The sequence below is a fragment of the Mugil cephalus genome, chromosome 14, assembly GCF_022458985.1.
Source record: "Mugil cephalus isolate CIBA_MC_2020 chromosome 14, CIBA_Mcephalus_1.1, whole genome shotgun sequence".
Classification (NCBI taxonomy): Eukaryota; Metazoa; Chordata; class Actinopteri; order Mugiliformes; family Mugilidae; genus Mugil; species Mugil cephalus.
In genome coordinates, this window is record NC_061783.1 from 20,687,112 (window position 1) to 20,706,039 (window position 18,928).

At 40.5% G+C, this 18,928-nt stretch overlaps 1 protein-coding gene across 1 annotated transcript; it reads left to right on the forward strand.

Annotated features, from left to right (window-relative positions):
* The first annotated feature begins 982 nt into the window (after window positions 1-982).
* gsk3aa (glycogen synthase kinase 3 alpha a) lies at window positions 983-18,843 on the forward strand. Its single transcript, XM_047605475.1, has 11 exons — window positions 983-1,343; window positions 6,988-7,073; window positions 8,928-9,029; window positions 9,959-10,042; window positions 10,653-10,763; window positions 10,880-11,010; window positions 11,903-12,107; window positions 12,232-12,327; window positions 13,332-13,518; window positions 13,691-13,768; window positions 14,987-18,843. Exons 1-11 carry the CDS (start codon window positions 1,166-1,168, stop codon window positions 15,046-15,048), a joined length of 1,320 nt encoding a protein of 439 aa, XP_047461431.1. The 5' UTR covers window positions 983-1,165; the 3' UTR covers window positions 15,049-18,843.
* The last annotated feature ends 85 nt before the right edge of the window (window positions 18,844-18,928 follow it).

Consider the following 18,928-nt stretch of genomic DNA (forward strand, 5'->3'; position numbering starts at 1 on the left):
TGTGCAATATTTCTAAACGACAAAAAAAAAAAAAAAAACTAAATATTGAAAATATTAAAGATCTAACACAATGTCTCACGTCTTTTGAGTTTATTTCCCTGAATTCGTCGTGTGAAAATATACGAATTAGTCTGATGTTACACTCTGTAATCTCTAAATTACTGGAAAAATCAACCGTGAACAAATTTGGCCACTTTGACCCGACAGAAAATTATCCCCCCAAATCCCTAAAACATACAGTGTGTTCCTCTCCAGCCGCCCTCGATCAAGCATATCAATATGAAGAGTGCTTACTGGATTAGAACGGCCTTTCAGACTCCGGTCATGTTGGGTGAGGAGGTGAGTTAAGGCAACGAGACCCAGTCAGAAAACCTCCTGTACAGTAAACACACTCTGTGGGACGATGAAGAGGACTTCTCAGTCCCAATTAAGTCCAGTGGCCTTCATCAGGTGATAGCATCAGATAACAAGACAAATCACTCACTATGTTAGATAACATTATGATAAAAAAAAGTATTGTAAGTTAATCCAGTTGAGTTTTAACGTAATAAAAAATAATATCATAATATAATTAGCTTAGCAGCATAATTGCCTAAGTCACATTTTGAACGTCAGTAAAAACAAGAAAAACATATTTTTTTAGCAAGCACATTGTATTTTTTATTGATATTATTTTTTTGTATTGATGAGTCAAACAATTACTTGGGAAGTTGTGCTTTTAAAGTAGGAATTCACGTTAAAATGTATTAGTATTTTACTTTTGAAGCTACTGTGCAGTTTTCTCAGATTTTTAAATTTGTCTTTTTTCAGCCTAATACAGAAAGTTATGTATAAATGTATATTTTATTTTTTTTGCAACGTGTACTGTGACTGTTGTCCCTTTTGTGGCCTGGTTAATTAGGTTTAAATTTGTAGTTGTTTTGATTTGTGAAAGCTACAGCGGCAAACCTGAACATCAGCCGCTTTAAACTACATCTCCCAGGTGGCATTGCGAGCGTTCCGTTTCTAGGTGTCTAGCAACCGCTATCAGCCCAGACAGCCGGCGGCAACGGGAGCGGTATTTCTCCGTGTGTCTTTCCACGATTATTCGCTGCCCGTTATTTATAATTAATAGTCGCTTAGCTGAAAAACTGTGAAAAAACAACCCTGACCCCTGCACTGAGATATGAGCGGCAGCGGGCGGCCCAGGACCAGCTCGTTTGCTGAGCCGCCAGGTGTACCAGGAGCCGCCGCCGCTGCGTCCGCCGGATCAGCCGCTGCCGTGGGGAGCAGCACAGGAAAGTCCGGAGTCCCGCAGGCCTCCGGCAGCAGCTCGTCAGGATGTTCCAACCTTAAGCTCGCCAGTAAGTTCAAATTAACACGCGTCTCCTTCTCGTGAATGTACATATCCCACAATATTTTAATTATCTGACTTCATTTCGAAGAAACGCAGCTTGGTATTATTTATCACAAAAGAGTAAATTGTCATTTCTCCGTGCGGTGGCTAACGAACCTGCTAGCATGCTAAACTAGCTAGCGTGCTAACGTTAGCCACTTGTTTTGTATGTTTCTAGTTCTCTGTCCGGCCGATGGATGTGTAAATTCATCCGCATCTGGTGTCAGCTTAGATCACCAGTCATCAATTTAACCAATTCTAACGACAGTCAATTTGGGAAAAAAATAATCCGGTTTATTGATTATACATATTTTTTTTTGCTTCAAGTTGATTTTTGTGATGTAACTGTGGTCAGTGTGAGTGAGCAATTTAAAGGGCTCTGTTGTTCTTTGTGGCCAATATGGACTCAAATGCCTCAACTTAAGTGTTACATCGAGGGTGTCTTAGTGGGTGTTGTGGAGAGGGTGGCGTCAGGTAACAAGTGCGGCTCGCCTGGAGAAGGGTCAGGGCGGAAAAGTTGCCCCTTCACCAAGGTCACCTGTGGGGCAAAGGCTTAGCAGCAGGTGGCCGACGCCTGGAGGATGAAGATGATGCAGATGATGCACATCACAAGACCTTTGGCTGTCTGCTGGTGTGCTGCCAATGAGTGTGTTTCCTCCAGGGTTTCAGCAGAGACTTGAAATGTCTAAAATTTGATAATTTCTCTTATGCCGATTATCCCATGTGGAGCTTAGGCCATCAACAAGGGTTTTCCACGCATCTCGATCTTGAGCCAACTTCTCCAGCTGACAGTCCTCAGGTGTGGAACATTTTCTTGACATCTGCCTCCAGGTCACGGCGCTATGCGTTACATGGTCGTCCTCTCTTCATTTTCCCTTGGGGATTCCACCTTGTGGTGTTTGAAGCTGGTGTATGGAGAGTATGGCCTATCCGTCTCTAACGCCGATGGAGGATCTCTTCATCCGCTGGTTTCTGATTTGTACGTTGCCACAGGTCTTTGTTACTGATGATGTTAGGCCAGCAGATCTGGAGGATTTGCTACAGACGAGTGTTTATGAATGTTTGTACTTTATTTAGGTGTAGACAGTAGTCTGCCACGTCTGGGGCTGACTTCATGTCACTGTTAAAGATCTTAATCTTCCCAGTTTGAGACCTTAAAAAGTCTTGAATACGGACACATTTTGCGTCGTCCTTACGCGTCTTAAGTCCTTACGCCTATTCACTTCTTAATTCGCTTTTGGTTCAATGCGTTGGTGGCATTCACAGATAGTTCCGTGCAGTTCCTTATGAAACATAAATATTAGCAGTACGCAGAAATAAAACTATAAATGAGACTGGGAAGTGGAATTCATAGTTCAGCCCCCGGGTCTGAATATGTTGCTGCACCGGGGAGATTCCACCCTTTGGATTCGAGACTTCTTCTGTCACATGAACCTTGTTACCAACTTGGGAAATGGTCAAATGTAAGAAGAGTGATTGTTGGCTTGAACAAAATAATCTTCATCGAGTGGCTGAAACGTGTGCTGAACAGTTCTTATGTGCAAGAGGATGCTCAAACTCTGCAGCCTGTGTGTGTGAAGGCTATTATGTTTCTGTTCCTCATTCATGGAGAGATGTTCTGAGTTGAGTAGTTCAATGATCAATTTTATTATTTTGAAAGTAATTCTGGGTTTCTGATTTTCCTTATTTTTTTTGTACTTTATGTAGGTCTTAAATTTAACCCATAACGGTCTTAAAAAGTCTTTAATTTCCCTTGTTCAAACCAGCGGAAACCGTGTTCCTCGGTTTGAGATGGACTTACAGCGCGGCCTTTTATCACCGTAGCGACAGGTGTAAGCAGAGAACAGTGTGCGTGTGAGTTAATCCAAACCTTATCACCCATTAGCAGACAGTGATGTGTCTCTTGATATTACAGCTATCCCGGTGGGAGGTCGTCTCCAGTTCAAAGCAGTGTGACCCCCCCCCCCCACATTTCTCTGTTTCTTCCTCTGCCGTCCAAATGTTCCCTTTGGCTGTTAGATGCTCCTCAGAATGATTGATGGGTATTTTTTTTCAGGTGTAAAGGACCTGGAAGCTATTTCAGGCAGGCAGGATTAACGCATTTAACCACACGGTTTGATATGGCGTTGAGAAAGGGTGGTTAAATTAAACTTGGACATGGGCTGTCATTATGAATAACACGGGGAGATGTTTATGATGAAATGTTTGCCGTTTTATGTACTTATGCTGCCACAAAATCCTCTAAAACACTGCTCCTGGTTTAGCCTCTTGCTCCTCTGTTTGATGTTGCAAAATCTTTCAAGTAAAAAGTACAGATTATTAAGACATATTGTGGGTTAGATGGATTAAGTTACGGTTTACTTTCCCACCGGTTTACCTACCAAAATAGTTCATAGGGATGAGTAGATGGTGTAAAAATACTGTACTGCATTACAGCAGCTGGTGTGAGTGTCCTAGGGAGGAACTGACAGGCCCTGACATGTCTTGTCAGGTAAAGGAATGGGACTAAAGAAAGAATAAAACCCTTTCACTGTGCTTATCTTTTACAGTGGACCTTCCTGCCTCCTTGGAAATTAGAGTGTCGGCTTTTTAATTGATGATTTAACATCATTTGAGATTTTATGTGAAGATTTAACATCCTGAAAGGAAAAGGAAATTCATCTTACTGCTATAAATGTCCACACGTCGCGGTGTAATTACATGCTGCTGCTGCTGTGACAGTGTCCGAGCAGTCGCACCATTATTCAGTCTGTGGAGCGGCTATTCGTCTCCGTGTGACACGATCACGCAGAGACAGTCACAGTCTCGTCTCCTCACCGTCGAGCTTTTAAAGGAAATGTTCAAGTACACAAATTAAAGTGAGGTATAAAATATTAATCATTAATATTTCCTGTGCAGTGAATCGTGGTTGTCGCTAATGTGAAACATTATTTTTTTTGGGTTGAAAGTTGGTCTAGAGTCTCTTTGTTGGGATTTAATTCTAATTTTACAATGATCTGCTGCTCCATTGAAATGGTATTGGACTTTGTATTGGGTGAAACACACCCCACAATGAATTCCAAATTGTGTGTGTCAGAAGTTACGCTGTCCAATTACCTCTTAAAACAATATATACTTGATAGAAGCTTCATCAGCTCCATTCTCCCTTTGGACTAAACGACCTGGTTAGATTGTGGAAGACTCTACTGCATTGAACCGCATATTAATAAACTAGATTGTCTAAATCCTACTTTAAAATTAAGATGTGAAGTTCATACGAGGGCAGCTTGTATTCGTGCATAAAGTCAACCCATTAATGTAGAAATCTGCTGCTTAATGCATTAATCTGGGATTATACTGCGTTTGCTTCTTGGCTAAAAAAAAATATCGTCTGTTTAAAAAAAAAAAAAAAAAAAAGTGGATGTGATGGTGTTTGAAAAATGGCCTGTCGTTAGGAACCGTTTCCTTGTGCAGACCAGAGTTTCCTTCCGTGAATGTCAGGTGAATGACAGGAAGCCCGAGAGGGACACAATGCAGCGCCGATGTGAAAACACTGAGCTCGAACCGTGACGTGACGATAAATCAGGAACTCGGACAAAGCCGGAGTCGGGCCTAGTCTTTATTATGATAGATTGCTGCCCGTCGGCAAGTTTTCAGCCTGAAGAAATCCCTTTTTCATGCGTTTAAAGCAGGGAAAGATCCGTGATATCTTCAGCTGATACATCAGGAGAACAAAAATGGCATAATTGTGTCCTTTAACCACATGCCCTACTTTTAACCTGCCGCCCAGTTTGTGTGTATTTGTTGCTGTCCAGAGCGTGAACCTAGTCACTGAGGCAGAAAGAAAACACAGTGACCCGGTCACTCTGAAGGCCTCACGGTCTCAGCTGTAACAGATATCGCCAGCGCACCTATTGAATAACGCCACACTTCTGCGGCCGAGGACAGCGCGTGGGCACGGACGCACGAGAACACCAGGACACGCAGTCCCGTCCGTAAGAGGGCCATATCAATAAGTGCATTGTCTTGTTTGCTAAACAAAGCATTAAGTATGTGGACGTGGCCGGAGTGACAGCGATACAACGCGACTACAGCCACACGACAGAGGGCTGCTCTATTATTTAAACAGCGCAGATCAGCGCAGGAGAAATTTTCACCCACTTGACTGAACACGCTGGTTAAAATAACCCCAGAACTCAGTAGCTCCTTTCAGGACTCGGTTCAAACCACAGAAATAATTTTTGCAGATAATAACGGTTGATTTAAAAGTGGCTGTCTTTTTTGTAGTTTTTGCTCTACGAGCCCAAACTGTGTAATTATAATCAGCTGAATTATTCAGATGATGCAAAAATTGTGGAATAATTTCCCGACACATCTAAAATATTCTCATTACTCGAATTCAAAGTAGCAAATGGACAGTTGTCTTTATTGTTGATCTTTCTTTGAGCCTATTGGATTTGTGGCTTTGGTATATTTTAATTTATTTTCAAAATGTGTGTTATGCACTTATTTTACTTTTGTGTGTGGTGTACTCGTGTGTATGGTGTAATGATCCAGGTTCATTATTCCTGCATAACTAATGCATAAAAAAAACACATTGTATTGATTTTTACACCTTAACAGAATCACACTCTGCACATAAGTTAATGAGTTAAAGTGCTGTAAAAATGCTGATCAGATGACCTCTGTGAAGTTTAACTATGAATCTATTTTGACTGTATTTTTCTATTATTTTTAAATTAGAGAGTTAACAGTGAGGAGCAGACGTTAGAGAGATGCAGCAAACCTGCATCCATGTAACTGTATTGATCTGTTAAGATACAGCTACATGTTTGGTTAGTGAGGCTGAAAAGAAAATTCACAACACCCCGTAATGTGTACACTAAAAAAAAGTTCAACAAATCCTGAAGTTTGTGGTAATATAATTTGTTTATTTGTCATTTATTAATTCAGTACAGGGTTGTCAATAAAGTTGGCAAAAAATATTCATGTAAACGGCTGAATTTAAATCTCAGTTATTTTTATTGAGCTAAAGAAATATCCTCCTCGTAAATGTAATCACTCACAATAAAACACAAACCAGGATGTTTGTTTTGAAGGTGTTTGTTTCTCCGTTGAGGCCAAATTTCTCAACCAATCAAACCTTTCATGGCTCATTCCTAATCTGCAAATGAGTCAAACACCAAGTAATCTAATCTGGGGGGTGTGTGTTGGCTCGTATTTGATGTGGCAAAATAACCTTTTCATCGAACACTGTTATCTATTAAGGTACTTTATCAGGACAAATAAAAGCGGTTGGCCTATTTCTGGGTTCGTTCCCAGTTTAATTAGTCACAGTGTCTTGAATATGAACTCTTACCATTCCCATCTCCTTCCTCTGAGGCTTTTTGTAAAGTTGACATCCATTCACTGGGCCGTCTCATTAACCTAAATATTCAAATGGCCAGCGGAGAGACGGCCCAGATGTTAAGACAAGTGTCCTAAGACGGATGTTTGGTCCCAGTGTAAAGCCTAATCCGTGGTTCTTATAGAAAGAATCCTTCTTACAACTTTAGTAGTAATTAGTAGATAACATTTCATATTATTCCTCATTCTTCGTCTCTTGACCTTACGTCCATGTGCTTGTTACCTAGGAGACAGCGGGAAGGTGACAACAGTCGTGGCGACGCCAGGTCAGGGACCGGACCGCCCACAGGAAGTCTCCTACACGGACATCAAGGTGAGTAAAACGGCATCACCGTGAGACGCTACAACGTTTATTATATCATCCACCACTCTAACCGAGGCTTTAATCACCGCACGCACACAAGACGCCCGCAATAAATGTGTCTGAACTTGATAATACTGTTGATCAATACCAGTGACTCCATAACTACTGTGCCAGGGGCTGAGATTTATCACTCTCAAGGCTCGGTTTATGGCCTACTTTCTGTTTTTTTTTCCTGATAACGTGACATAATTGTGTCAGTGACGAGCCAATGAAACCCCAGGAAGCGAGAGTCATGCATCCGCGTCTATCACTTCTAAGATAAACCTAATGGCTCTGGTAGCGTGCGCAAGTTATCACCGTCGTTGTCTGAAAGTCAATAATTATTATCCCTCCTTATCAGAGGTGTTGACACTTTTCCAATGCCTGCAGCAATATAGGGCTATTGAGGTGTTAATATATTAATAATTTGAAAATCACAATTGCCTATAGAGGGTATGCACACTGAATTCTTCATGGTTACGGCCACTGAGTGTCAAAAAGTGATAGTTGAACATGGAGATTAGCAGCATGAGTTTGAATCAGATGCTTTAATAGCGTCTAAATTGTAAAATTGATTAAAACAGTAAAGGCAAAGAGCTGTTGTACGATTGACATTACAAAGAAACAACTGGAATCCAGGCACAGAAACCTGGTGTTGTGGTTAGTGTCAGGTAATATTTATTTATGCTGTATTTATTGATGAAGTCAGACCTTAAGTTACTTCTTAAGTTATGTTTTGTAGGGCTGTCAGATAAGTTTGTGGATGTAGTTGTTCCTTAATTTGATCTGATAATCCACATTTTTCCTGGTCTCGCTGTATTTACTGATATATTTCACTGTGTTTGGCCCCGGGGCGGCAGTGACGTCAGTGCAAACCCTCTATAGCTGTTAATATCACATCTATACTCTAGGACTGCAACTACTGGTTATTATCAATCTGCTACTTTGCAAATTAGATTAAGTTTTCAGTTTCGTTAGAACTTGAATTAGTGGAGAAATGTCTTCAAGAAACTCTACAAATTGAGTTGTCTTTGTCCGTGTCCCTTGTCCTGGAGTCTATCCCAGCTGTCATTGGGTGAGAGGCGTGGGGTCCACCCTGGACAGGTCTCCAGTCTATCTCAGGACTAACACAGAGAGACAAACAACCTATAGCCAGTTAGAGACGAGCATGTCTTTTGAGGGTGGGAGGAAACCAGAGTACCTTGATAGAACTCAGGCAGATACAGAGAGAACATACAAACTCCACCCAGAACGGCCCCAGCTAGAATTTATCAATAGAAATATCATCACAATGTGGTAAAATCTCCTTATTTCTTAAATCAGCTGTGCTTTCAACCCTTTTTTATATCAGACAGGTTTGATCAAGGGAGTCTGATTCCACACTTAGAACAAGTTCTACCACAGAGCAAATTCAATATGGCTTTAAATAGAGAACCTGAACAGTATAAAGGTTTTATATTTCCTGAACCTGAACGAGTAATGTTTCATATTGAGTAGTAGCCCATTATTGTGTGCTGCATATTTCATCTATGCCAGCTGGCCGACGGTTCACGCTGCAGAGTCTGACCTTCACTTAAAAATAGCCATAAAAAGATGGAGACATTTATGCTTGCAATGTGTGTTTAGTTACGTGGCGCAGTCACGGTTATAAAAGGAGATTTAGCATAAAGCTGTGAACAGCTTTCAGGAAATAGTGTGAATTTTCGGTCTCTTCGCCTGAAAACTAATATTACTTTGAGCACAGGTTCAGACATTGAACATGAAAGCAAATAAACCGCAGCTTGTGACAAATCTGAACTCCCGTCTTCTCTCCTGACCCTGCAGGTTATCGGAAATGGATCGTTCGGTGTGGTGTACCAAGCTCGCCTCATCGACAGCCAGGAGATGGTGGCCATCAAGAAGGTCCTGCAGGATAAGAGGTTTAAGGTGGGGCTCGTTTTCTGATCAGTCATAATCAAAATCACACCGACGTGTCCTGCACCGTCGCCACTAGTCTGCAACTTTTCAGCATTTACAGCATGTTGGCAGCTACTTATGGTGCAGATAAGATGGCACTATCCCTCAGGTGGTTTTTCTACTGACTCTGTTTAGCTTCTTCTTCTTCTGTGACCGGCTTTCTTCGATGCTTTTGTTCTGGGGTCATACGACAGCAAAGTGGATGTGGAGCATTTGCACACACGTTGTCTAGTTAAATTCCAATTAAGGCGAATACATGCCGGAGAAAATCGGTTTCCAATCACATAATATGTCTTAGTCGGATAAGGAGAACTCTGATTTTAGTCAGTCTTTAACTGCACTTGTTGTCCAGTCAGAATCGGATTAAGGCAATAATGTGTTTTTTTTGTTTTTACGTGCATGTAAATGTACTGAATGTTACGACTAGTTATCAACAGTATGCGGACATGTAAATTCCACCGTCATATCGAAACTAAGCACCGAAGTTTAAAGGCCAAGCTTGCTGTCACATACAAAGCATCAACAGTAACAGTAATAATAGTAATAATAATAATAATAATGGAGGGCGCGGCTGCTTTTGAGTTCTCTTAGGTGAAGCTCACTATCCCACACTTTGAAAACCCTGGTGTAGAATGATTAATCTCTAGGACGACTACAATTGTTTGAAGCCCCTTTCTAGCCTCTCTCTGTGTTCTCCTGAAATGTTCTATTTCAAAACACACATCTGCATCAGTCTAAATGTTCAGGTGTGTTCTTGTTCCACCATTTTCGGGAAATAACCTCTGTGGACTTTGGACCGCCAGGTATCCCAGGATGCATTTCCCCTGGCGTCATTAATTATGATTGTGCTGAGTCGGTCAGAAGGTCACATGCTTAGGCTGTTTTCTTTTTCTCTGCAGAATCGAGAGCTACAGATTATGAGGAAGCTGGATCACTGCAACATCGTGCGACTACGTTATTTCTTCTACTCCAGTGGCGAGAAGGTACTTGATCCTGCGCAAGCAAATGCTTTAAAGAGATTTGAAAGAAGGCAAAATATCTCAAAGCAAACGCTGAAGCCCAAATCTGTTTTGCCATGTCACCACAGACCCACAGTGATATTTAATCGATGCTATTTCCTGCATCCTTCTGTTAAAAATCCCACTGTGAAACTGTTTACTTGTGAAAAAAGATCAAAAAAACCACAGAAGCACTTGTTAAAGCACACGATGTGAAACAAGAGGTGAAATGTTGTGGAAATGCCACAAATCTCTGGAACCACCAACATTAGTTTTAGATTTAAGTGTAATTATTTACAAACTAAATGAATTTATATTTAATTGAACCTATTCAGGATATCAGGAGCAATACCCAGATCTGGTTAGACTAAGAAAATGATTAAATGAGGCAGAAAGAAATGCAACATAAAAAATACACCAGGGAACTAAAAAAAAAAAAGGGGAAGCGGCCAATTTCTTCAGACTGATAAATATAGAAATGTTTTAATATTGCTTAAGTATCTTACTTGAAAATTTAGGTCAGGTTGTTTTTGTTTATAGTCGTCTTGAATGTTTTAATCCTCGTCTCCGTTGATTCTCTGTTTGTCCTGTACAGAAAGATGAAGTGTACCTCAACCTGGTGCTGGACTTTGTCCCTGAGACGGTCTACAGGGTTGCCAGGCATTTTAACAAGGCCAAGAGCATCATTCCCATCATATATGTGAAGGTAATTCACCTGCCCGTCGTTCAAGCATTTCTTCCTCTAAACTCTCCACGTGCATCTTTTTGTTGAAGAGTTGAGGCTTGATCTTGTGTCGTCCTCGTGTTGTGGTCTCTCTCCAGGTGTACATGTACCAGTTGTTCCGCAGCCTGGCTTACATCCATTCCCAGGGCGTCTGTCACAGAGACATCAAGCCCCAAAACCTGCTCGTCGACCCTGAAACTGCCATCCTGAAGCTGTGTGACTTCGGCAGGTGAGCATCATGAACGTGTTTCCACTCAGACTAGACCTGAATTTAACTGCAGCAGCTTTTACCCTCAACTACTTTCCTGTATGTGCTCGACTTTTTTCCTTGTAGTATGTTTTTATATGTTTAGTTTTTATTTTAATTTGTTTTGAATGTCAAATACAAAGAACATGAGGTCATCACTGATGTCGCGGTATAAATGCATCATGGTGTCACGTCACACTATTCAGTACAATGTGCATTACCAGCGTTCAGTACATTTCTCCAGTTCAAGCCTTAAAACAAAGGTAAATCTCTCCATACTATAAATATCTTTTACAATCCTACACCACTGGTCCAATTTGCAACCATTTTCAGGTTATAGATTTTCTACTACTTGCCCAAAGTATCTTCTGTAAGTATTTATCTTTGTCTATGGCTGTTTTAGGTATTGAACCAAGATATAAAGTAAAAATAATAAAGATAAAACTAGCTCCACCCACATTATTTAGTTAATCTCAGATTCCACCGCTCTCCAATATATAGTTGTATTTTTGAGAAGCCCAAAAAAACATGGATATGATTACTAGTCATAGAGGTTCCACATCGTCTCCAACAGTCTTCAGTGCTGTTATTTCAGGAGTTATAAAAAAATAATCTCATTACATTCTTTGTGCAGAAATCTCTCAATGATCTTGAGTTTGCAGTAGTGGCTTGTGTCCTCTTGATATTTTTGAGGCTTGTATTTCATTTGTTTGATCCGCATTTTTTTTGATGCCTCATGATTCTTTCACATGCATCATGAAAAATATAAATATCTACTTATGTCATTTTTATCATTCATGGTGGTATCTTAAGAATCTATGCCTTGGGCCGCTGTCATTTATAGTGATTTCTTGTTTTTTTATTTTTCTCTCAGCGCCAAGCAGCTGGTCCGCGGCGAACCCAACGTGTCGTATATCTGCTCTCGGTATTATCGCGCCCCCGAGCTTATTTTCGGTGCCACCGACTACACAGCAAACATTGACATCTGGTCGGCTGGCTGTGTGCTGGCAGAGCTGCTGCTGGGACAGCCCATATTCCCCGGGGACAGCGGCGTGGACCAGCTAGTAGAGATTATCAAGGCGAGTGTTTCTGTTTCAGTCTCCCCGGGTTTAGGTTTGCTTATATATTTCCTGCTGGTGTGCGTGTGTGTGTGTGTGTGTGTTATCATAGTCGCCTTCACGGTTCTTCCTCATCTGTTCTCAGGTGTTGGGAACGCCGACCAGGGAGCAGATTCGAGAGATGAATCCAAACTACACAGAGTTCAAGTTCCCTCAGATCAAAGCGCATCCATGGACCAAGGTAAATAAACACTGGAGGGAAAAATAGCCGAGCAACAGTCCAGACTGTGCAGTCTGCAGAGATGTGTAGAGTCCTGGGACTGGTCAATCTAAAAGCATTGGATGATAATTATTTTCATGTCATTGTTTAAACTAAAACAAGAAAAAGTCTAATATTTTGGTCGACCACCTTTGCTTTGATTCCAGCAGCGTTGACTGTGAAATCGTTTCAGTAAGAAGCTTCTTCAATGTCACAAGATTTATTTCCATCCAGTGTTGCATTCATTTTCCACCAAGAGTGTCAAAGTCTTCTCTGGCACAACCCAAAGATTCTCAGTGGGGTTCAGGTCTGGACTCTGTGGTGAACATGACCTGGTCTCATCACTTCATCTGCCCCGTCACTCTGGAAGTTTATCAATCTGGACTCATCACACCATGTGACCTTCTTCTTTATGCTCCCTAGCAAATCAAAGCCTTTTTCCTGGTTAGCCTCACTGAATGCTGGTTGTCTTAAGGCTTCACAGCTGTTCAGTCCACTCACATTGTTTGTTTGTGTGGAAATGCTCTTCCTTTCACTATTAAACATAGCCCTGTTGTTTTGCTTCCATTTGATTTTTACCAAATATTTTAATGACCGCCCGTCAACATCAATCAGATTTTTTTCCTGACCACATTTCTTCCTTCGAACACGATGGTTCCCCCATTATCCTTCCAGTTTTTAATAATGCAGCTTTAATCTTCAGATGATCTCTGCTTGATCATTGTTGTTTAAGAAATGAGAAGCTACTCATTGCATCAGTTGGGGTTAAATAACTTATTGCTGACAGATACTTACTCATGCAGTAATTATTCAATAGGAGGCTTCTACCTATTTCATGAGTTAAATTAAGTGTATTTTAGTTTAACTTCCAGATGTTGACGTGTTTATTTGTGAATCTAAAGACTGTCTTGCCTGTTTTGTTGGGATAAACTGAGAATAAACCTGTTTTTCTCCTTCTTCTTCTTCTTCTTCTTCCTCCTCCCCAGGTGTTTAAACCTCGCACCCCTCCAGAAGCCATCGCGCTGTGCTCTCGGCTGCTGGAGTACACGCCGGCCTCGCGCCTCTCCCCGTTAGAGGCCTGCTCACACGCCTTCTTCGACGAGCTGCGCCAGCCAAACACGCGACTGCCCAGCGGCCGAGAGCTGCCCATGCTTTTCAACTTCAGCACCACAGGTACAGACTCAAACAACACGTCGGGTTTTCTCTTCGTGTTTGGCTGCGATGACGTTCTGTTAAGTTCAGCTAAGTTTGTCACAGTCGGTGCAGCCGACGCAGCGATACGCCATTCTCCTGCTTGAATGAGTCAGTGCTAAATAAAAACCTTTTCTTCTTTTATTCTCCGCAGAGCTGTCAATCCAGCCTCAGCTGAACTCGACCCTCATTCCTCCTCACGCTCGCTCACATACAGCTGCTTCCGCCCACGGTGGGAAACTCTTATTAACACTTAATTCTTGTCGATATCGAGGTTTTGTTCTTTTTTTTATCACAAGTGGTTCTTTTTATAGGTTTTATTAATATCCTGAGGCATGTGAAGTCTTTACATTTTATATGAATTCAGATAAGAAACTAAGCTTAAAGTGGCACATTCCTCTACCACTTATCAAATAAAACCATAAAAAATATCTAAAAATAATCATTATTATTATCTTTGCAACTTCTACTTTAATATCTAAAGGTCTGTAGTGATCAGTGCCTTTAGTTTGCCTTGAGTTTGCATTTATTATCGAATCCTCTGCAGCTTCAATAACATATGAATCATATGACATCAAACACTAATTCTTTTAGTCTAAAATTACATTAAAACCTAAAAAACTATTCAACAAATGCACTTTTATTCAATAACAAAGTAGTTTAGTGGCTTTTTCTTGACACTAGATGGCAGCACTTGACTTAGAATTAGAAAATATTTATTTCTCCTGTAATGGTCAACAACAGCGAACAAAAGGGCACAAAAAAGACAAGGATCTGATGCTGCATTCAAGACAACTTGAATGACAAATAAATGAGATTTCAATCCCAGAAATCACTGCTTCAAAAATAAAAATGAAAAGCTGCTGCACATATGTTAACGTTCAGCAAACGGTGACAATATACGACACTTATTTTTTCTCCTCCGAGTTAAACTGTAACGTCAACGCTATGATATCGGAAGTCTGAGATTTCCCAGTAGGAATATAAAATGTCCCAGTGTTCGTGAAGGCATCATTGTCGGGAAGATGGAGAGTGAATTTATGAAGCTCGGAGAATGTGTCATAACTGCAAACAAATGACTTAAAAATAGTAAAATAATAATAACTAATATTAAATGTTAGGATGTAAATTTTGCAATTTAGAGTTAGAATATGATCCACAGTAACTGTTGCACTATAAAAGTTTACACAAAACAAAAGTTTAAGCGCTGCAAAAAGTATTGAATTGCACAGATATTACACAGATAGACCAAATATAACTGTTTTATAAAGTTGCACAGAGTAAATAGTCAAAGTGTTTAACCTTGAGGTCTAATAATACTGTTCATTGTGGAGTCTGACAGCAGCAGGAAGGAAACACGTCCTCAGTATTTATTCACTCAGTGAGGGTGAAACAGTCACTTTTAAATCAGCCATGTTTTAACTAACTCTACCTTCCTCCTCCTCTGCAGACGGTACCGGTTCAGACTCATCTCAACACAGCTCAGTACCCGGATCTCTCAACAGCATCTGAAATCTGACGCAGCTTCTTCTCACCTGCACCTGCCTGCAAACCTCACCTCGTCTCAGACACACACACACACACACACACACACACACACACACACACACACACACCCACACACACACACACTCTCCAGCTTCCCTCTGTGCTGCTTGCTCTCCTCTTAGACGCCGGTCCCTTTCTGTACAGTAAACGCTTCGAACAAACCGTTAGCTCCTTAGCTGCCAGGGTCTCACACTCACACACACTCACACACACACACCTACACACACTCACACACACACTCACACACACACAGAGTTGTCCTGCTGCTGCTGCTGTTCAGGTGGTAAGAGAAGGTTCAATAGTCGGGGCTGGTCCTCTGTGATATTACTTTTTTTTTTTTTTTAAATCAGCATTTTGTGTTTATTTATTTGACTAATGAAATCATCTTGCGTCTCTAGTTATGTTTTTATTCCTCAGTGTTTCAGTGACCAGGACTAGATTTGGGTTTTTCCACATTAAAAAGGACTTTTATTTAACTCAGGTCAGGAGAACGAACGCAGCAGAAAAATTAATCCTCCGGTTCCAGCGTCGACTTAGCGGTGAAGATTCTTCAGCGTCAGATAAAATGTGTTCTCCTCCAGACCCCGTTCCTTGTCGTATATATATTTATGGACCCGAAACTAAGTTTAAACCCATGAAAATATCAAATCAAGCCTGAACCGAGGCTCGTTCTCGGCTTTTAACACGTTTTTATGTTTTAAATGAAACCTAGGAATCAGTGTTGACTTGTTGGTTAAAGATTCAGGGGAATTCTCCTCGTCTCATGGTTTTAATTTCATTTTTAAAGCTGTGCAGAAAGAAGAATTAGTCTTTTAAAATCAAGCAAACTTGTTTTTCATTCTACTTGAAGGAAAACTAGAAGATGTTGATGGGATTAACATTAAGTCACACAAAGGCAGGTTTAGGCACAGTTGTGGAATTAATTGACAAAAAAACCTTCTAACAAAAGAAGCAACAACCAAAGTAAAATACAAATTTAAATAAAGTCAAACGCCCTCGTTTTAAATGAATCGACTCCACAGATAAACTGTGTTTGCATGTTTCAACATTTTTAAAGTCTCTGCAAAGAAAGAAAAGTTTAATAATTAGTTTTGCCCTAATATTCCCACTAAAATAATCTGATGTTTGATTAGATTTTATTCTTTTAATTAAACCAAAATGCTTCTTAAATTTGCAAAAAAAATCCCTGAGCTGTTTAAGATGTTATTGTAAAACGATGAGAATTTGAGAAGATTATTTTAGGGTCAGTTTTACATTTTAACATTGGTTAAAACAATGAGTCTGAGTCTTTATTTTGCTCAAGATTCACATGTAGATGTTGGAAGATTAAAAGCAAACGAGAACTAGTTCAAGAACTAATTTGGGGCCATTTCTGTCCTGATTTAAATGTAGAAAAACAAACAAACAAAAAAAACAGCTGCGATTTAAAGAAAAGAAATGAATGAATATTTCTTTGTGGAAGTTGGAGTCACTCAGAGACGGAGAAATCTTTTAAATCATGACGTTTTAGCTTCTTTATGGATCAACGGACACAGAAACATATACGGAGGCTTAATGTGGGTGAATCCCTCTTTGTGTTCGTTTGTTTGTTTGTTTGTGTGCTTGTTGTGCTCCTGTTGTTTATTAAAGGACCAATTTTGGATTTAACGCCATGGCTCGGAGGACGCGTGAGGGCTTAAAGAAATAAGAGCTTTTTAGAGATAAGTTTAGAAGTAAATCAAGTTTAGGTCGCCCGGAGAATGTATCGCTGTCGGTGTCGAGTGTGTGTGTGTGTGTGTGTGTGTGTGTGTGTGTGTGTGTGTGTGTGTGTGTGTGTCTGAATTTATTCCACGCTGCCGTCTGAACAGCCAGTGTTTTAGGAGTAGAGCAGCCACCAGTACAGGTTTTTAGTAAGCAGTACAGACCACTTGAAAGTTTGTAGTATAGTATATTTTATACTATCGTACCACGGTCTCCACCTGATTTTTTTATTTTTATTTTTATTTTTATTTTTTAAATCCACCTGCACACGTTCATTTTATAAGAGGAGAGTTTTAGAGCATATATTTCACTGCTGCTTCCTTCCTGGTTTTTAAAACTGGTCCCATCCCTCCATCGTTTCCTGTTAAAAAAAAGTCCCCCTGCCGGCGCCGTTTGATTCCCGTCCCGCGGCGTCCACGCTCAGGGCTCGGGACGGACGCCAGAGGACGGGAATCAAGCACGGCCGCCTTTTTTTTTTTTTACTTTCAGAAGCCGTCTCTTCCCCTCTCTCTCTCTCCGCTCTCCGTCATCCTCGGCTTATCGCACATGTAAATATCACTGATTCTTATTTTTTATTTTTCCTCCCCCCCCCCCCTCTCTTTTTACTTTTTATTACAGAGTTGTTTATATCTCGTTTCCTCTCATCCTGTCGACGACACGGTCTTAGTTTGTGCATTTTTGTAAATAAGTTTCTTTTTTTCACAATCCAAAGTGTAAATACTGAAAAAAAGAGAAAAGGAAAAAACAAAAAAAAAACAAGACAAAAAAAAAACAGCCTACTCCTCATGTTTGTTGACGATCTCTTTCTCTCTCCTTCTCTTTCCTCGTAGTCAGTGAAAAGCTGTAAAGTAGCTCTGACGGCGTTTTGTTACTCGGCTCCCCTCCTTCGTTCTGACTGAAGAAGTGAATATTTTAGAGTTCTGCTCCAAGATGTTCTCGTGAAGCCTTAAAGCTCTGATACGTCTTTAAGTTTCCTGTTGTCAAAGTTTTTCTTTTTACCATTTTGTTGATCATGCATTCCTCAGTGGAACATGTTATATTTACAATTAAAAATCTGGTTTCAAGTCTGCAAAGTAACCAGAAATAATATCCAGATAACAGCAGTTTCCTTTCTTGCCTGTAGGGGGAGTTGTCACTTTAAATGGTCCCTTTAAATTTAAATATACACACACTACCAGTTAAAAATGTCGGTGTGTCCAGGCTTTTAACTGGTAGCGTATATGCAGATTTGCGTTCCCTACATAAACCTACATTTCCCACGATGCAGCTGTGTCTTCAACCCGGGAAGTTACACTATGTACATGACATTATCAGATTAAAAACTCCTTGTGAACTTGTGATTCGTCCTCATTCGTTAAAAACACATTGAGGACATTCATCAGACGTCTTAAGTTTTATTTTAAGCTTCTGGTTTCTGCTCTTCATTTTGGAGCAGAACTCTTTACTTGTTGTGACAGACTGCGATAAACGATTACTGTGCAGTATTGAGAAGAAGAAGAAGAAGAAAATGTCTTAGCTGCAGGTCGCCGGGGGTTTTTCAGACCGAGTCCAGGGACCCAGGAGCGACCTCAGAAAGTGTTGAAGCTGGATGAGAAATAATGTGACGAGTGTCCGGCTACGTGCGCTATACGTGGGCATTTTTGTATTACGTGCTGTGTGGCATTCAGAGTTGCTGCTAACGATGACAAGATGGTGGAAATGAACGTGTGTGTTGTTTGTTTACGTGTGTGTGTGTGTGTGATGTTTCCTCCTTTGTTTTATTTAACCGATCAGATCTTCACACGTTGTGACTTTTATTTAATTTTTTTTTTTTTTTTTTTTTTTTTTTAACTCCAATGCTGTTGAGTTCATCCTGGCCTGATGTGTCTGATGAGTCGGTGGAATAGACAGATGATGATGATGATGATGATGGAGGGATAGAAGGAGGAGGAGGAGAGAGAAAGAAAACACAAACCTGTCTGTCTCTGTTCTGTGTGTATGATATGGACTCATTTACTGTAATAAAGTGATGAAACTGTGTTCACTGTGTGTCGTTTTTCTTTCTCGTGTTGTAAATGTAGTTTTTTATGAAGGAGAAAACATAATTTTATACTGTTTTAAAGGT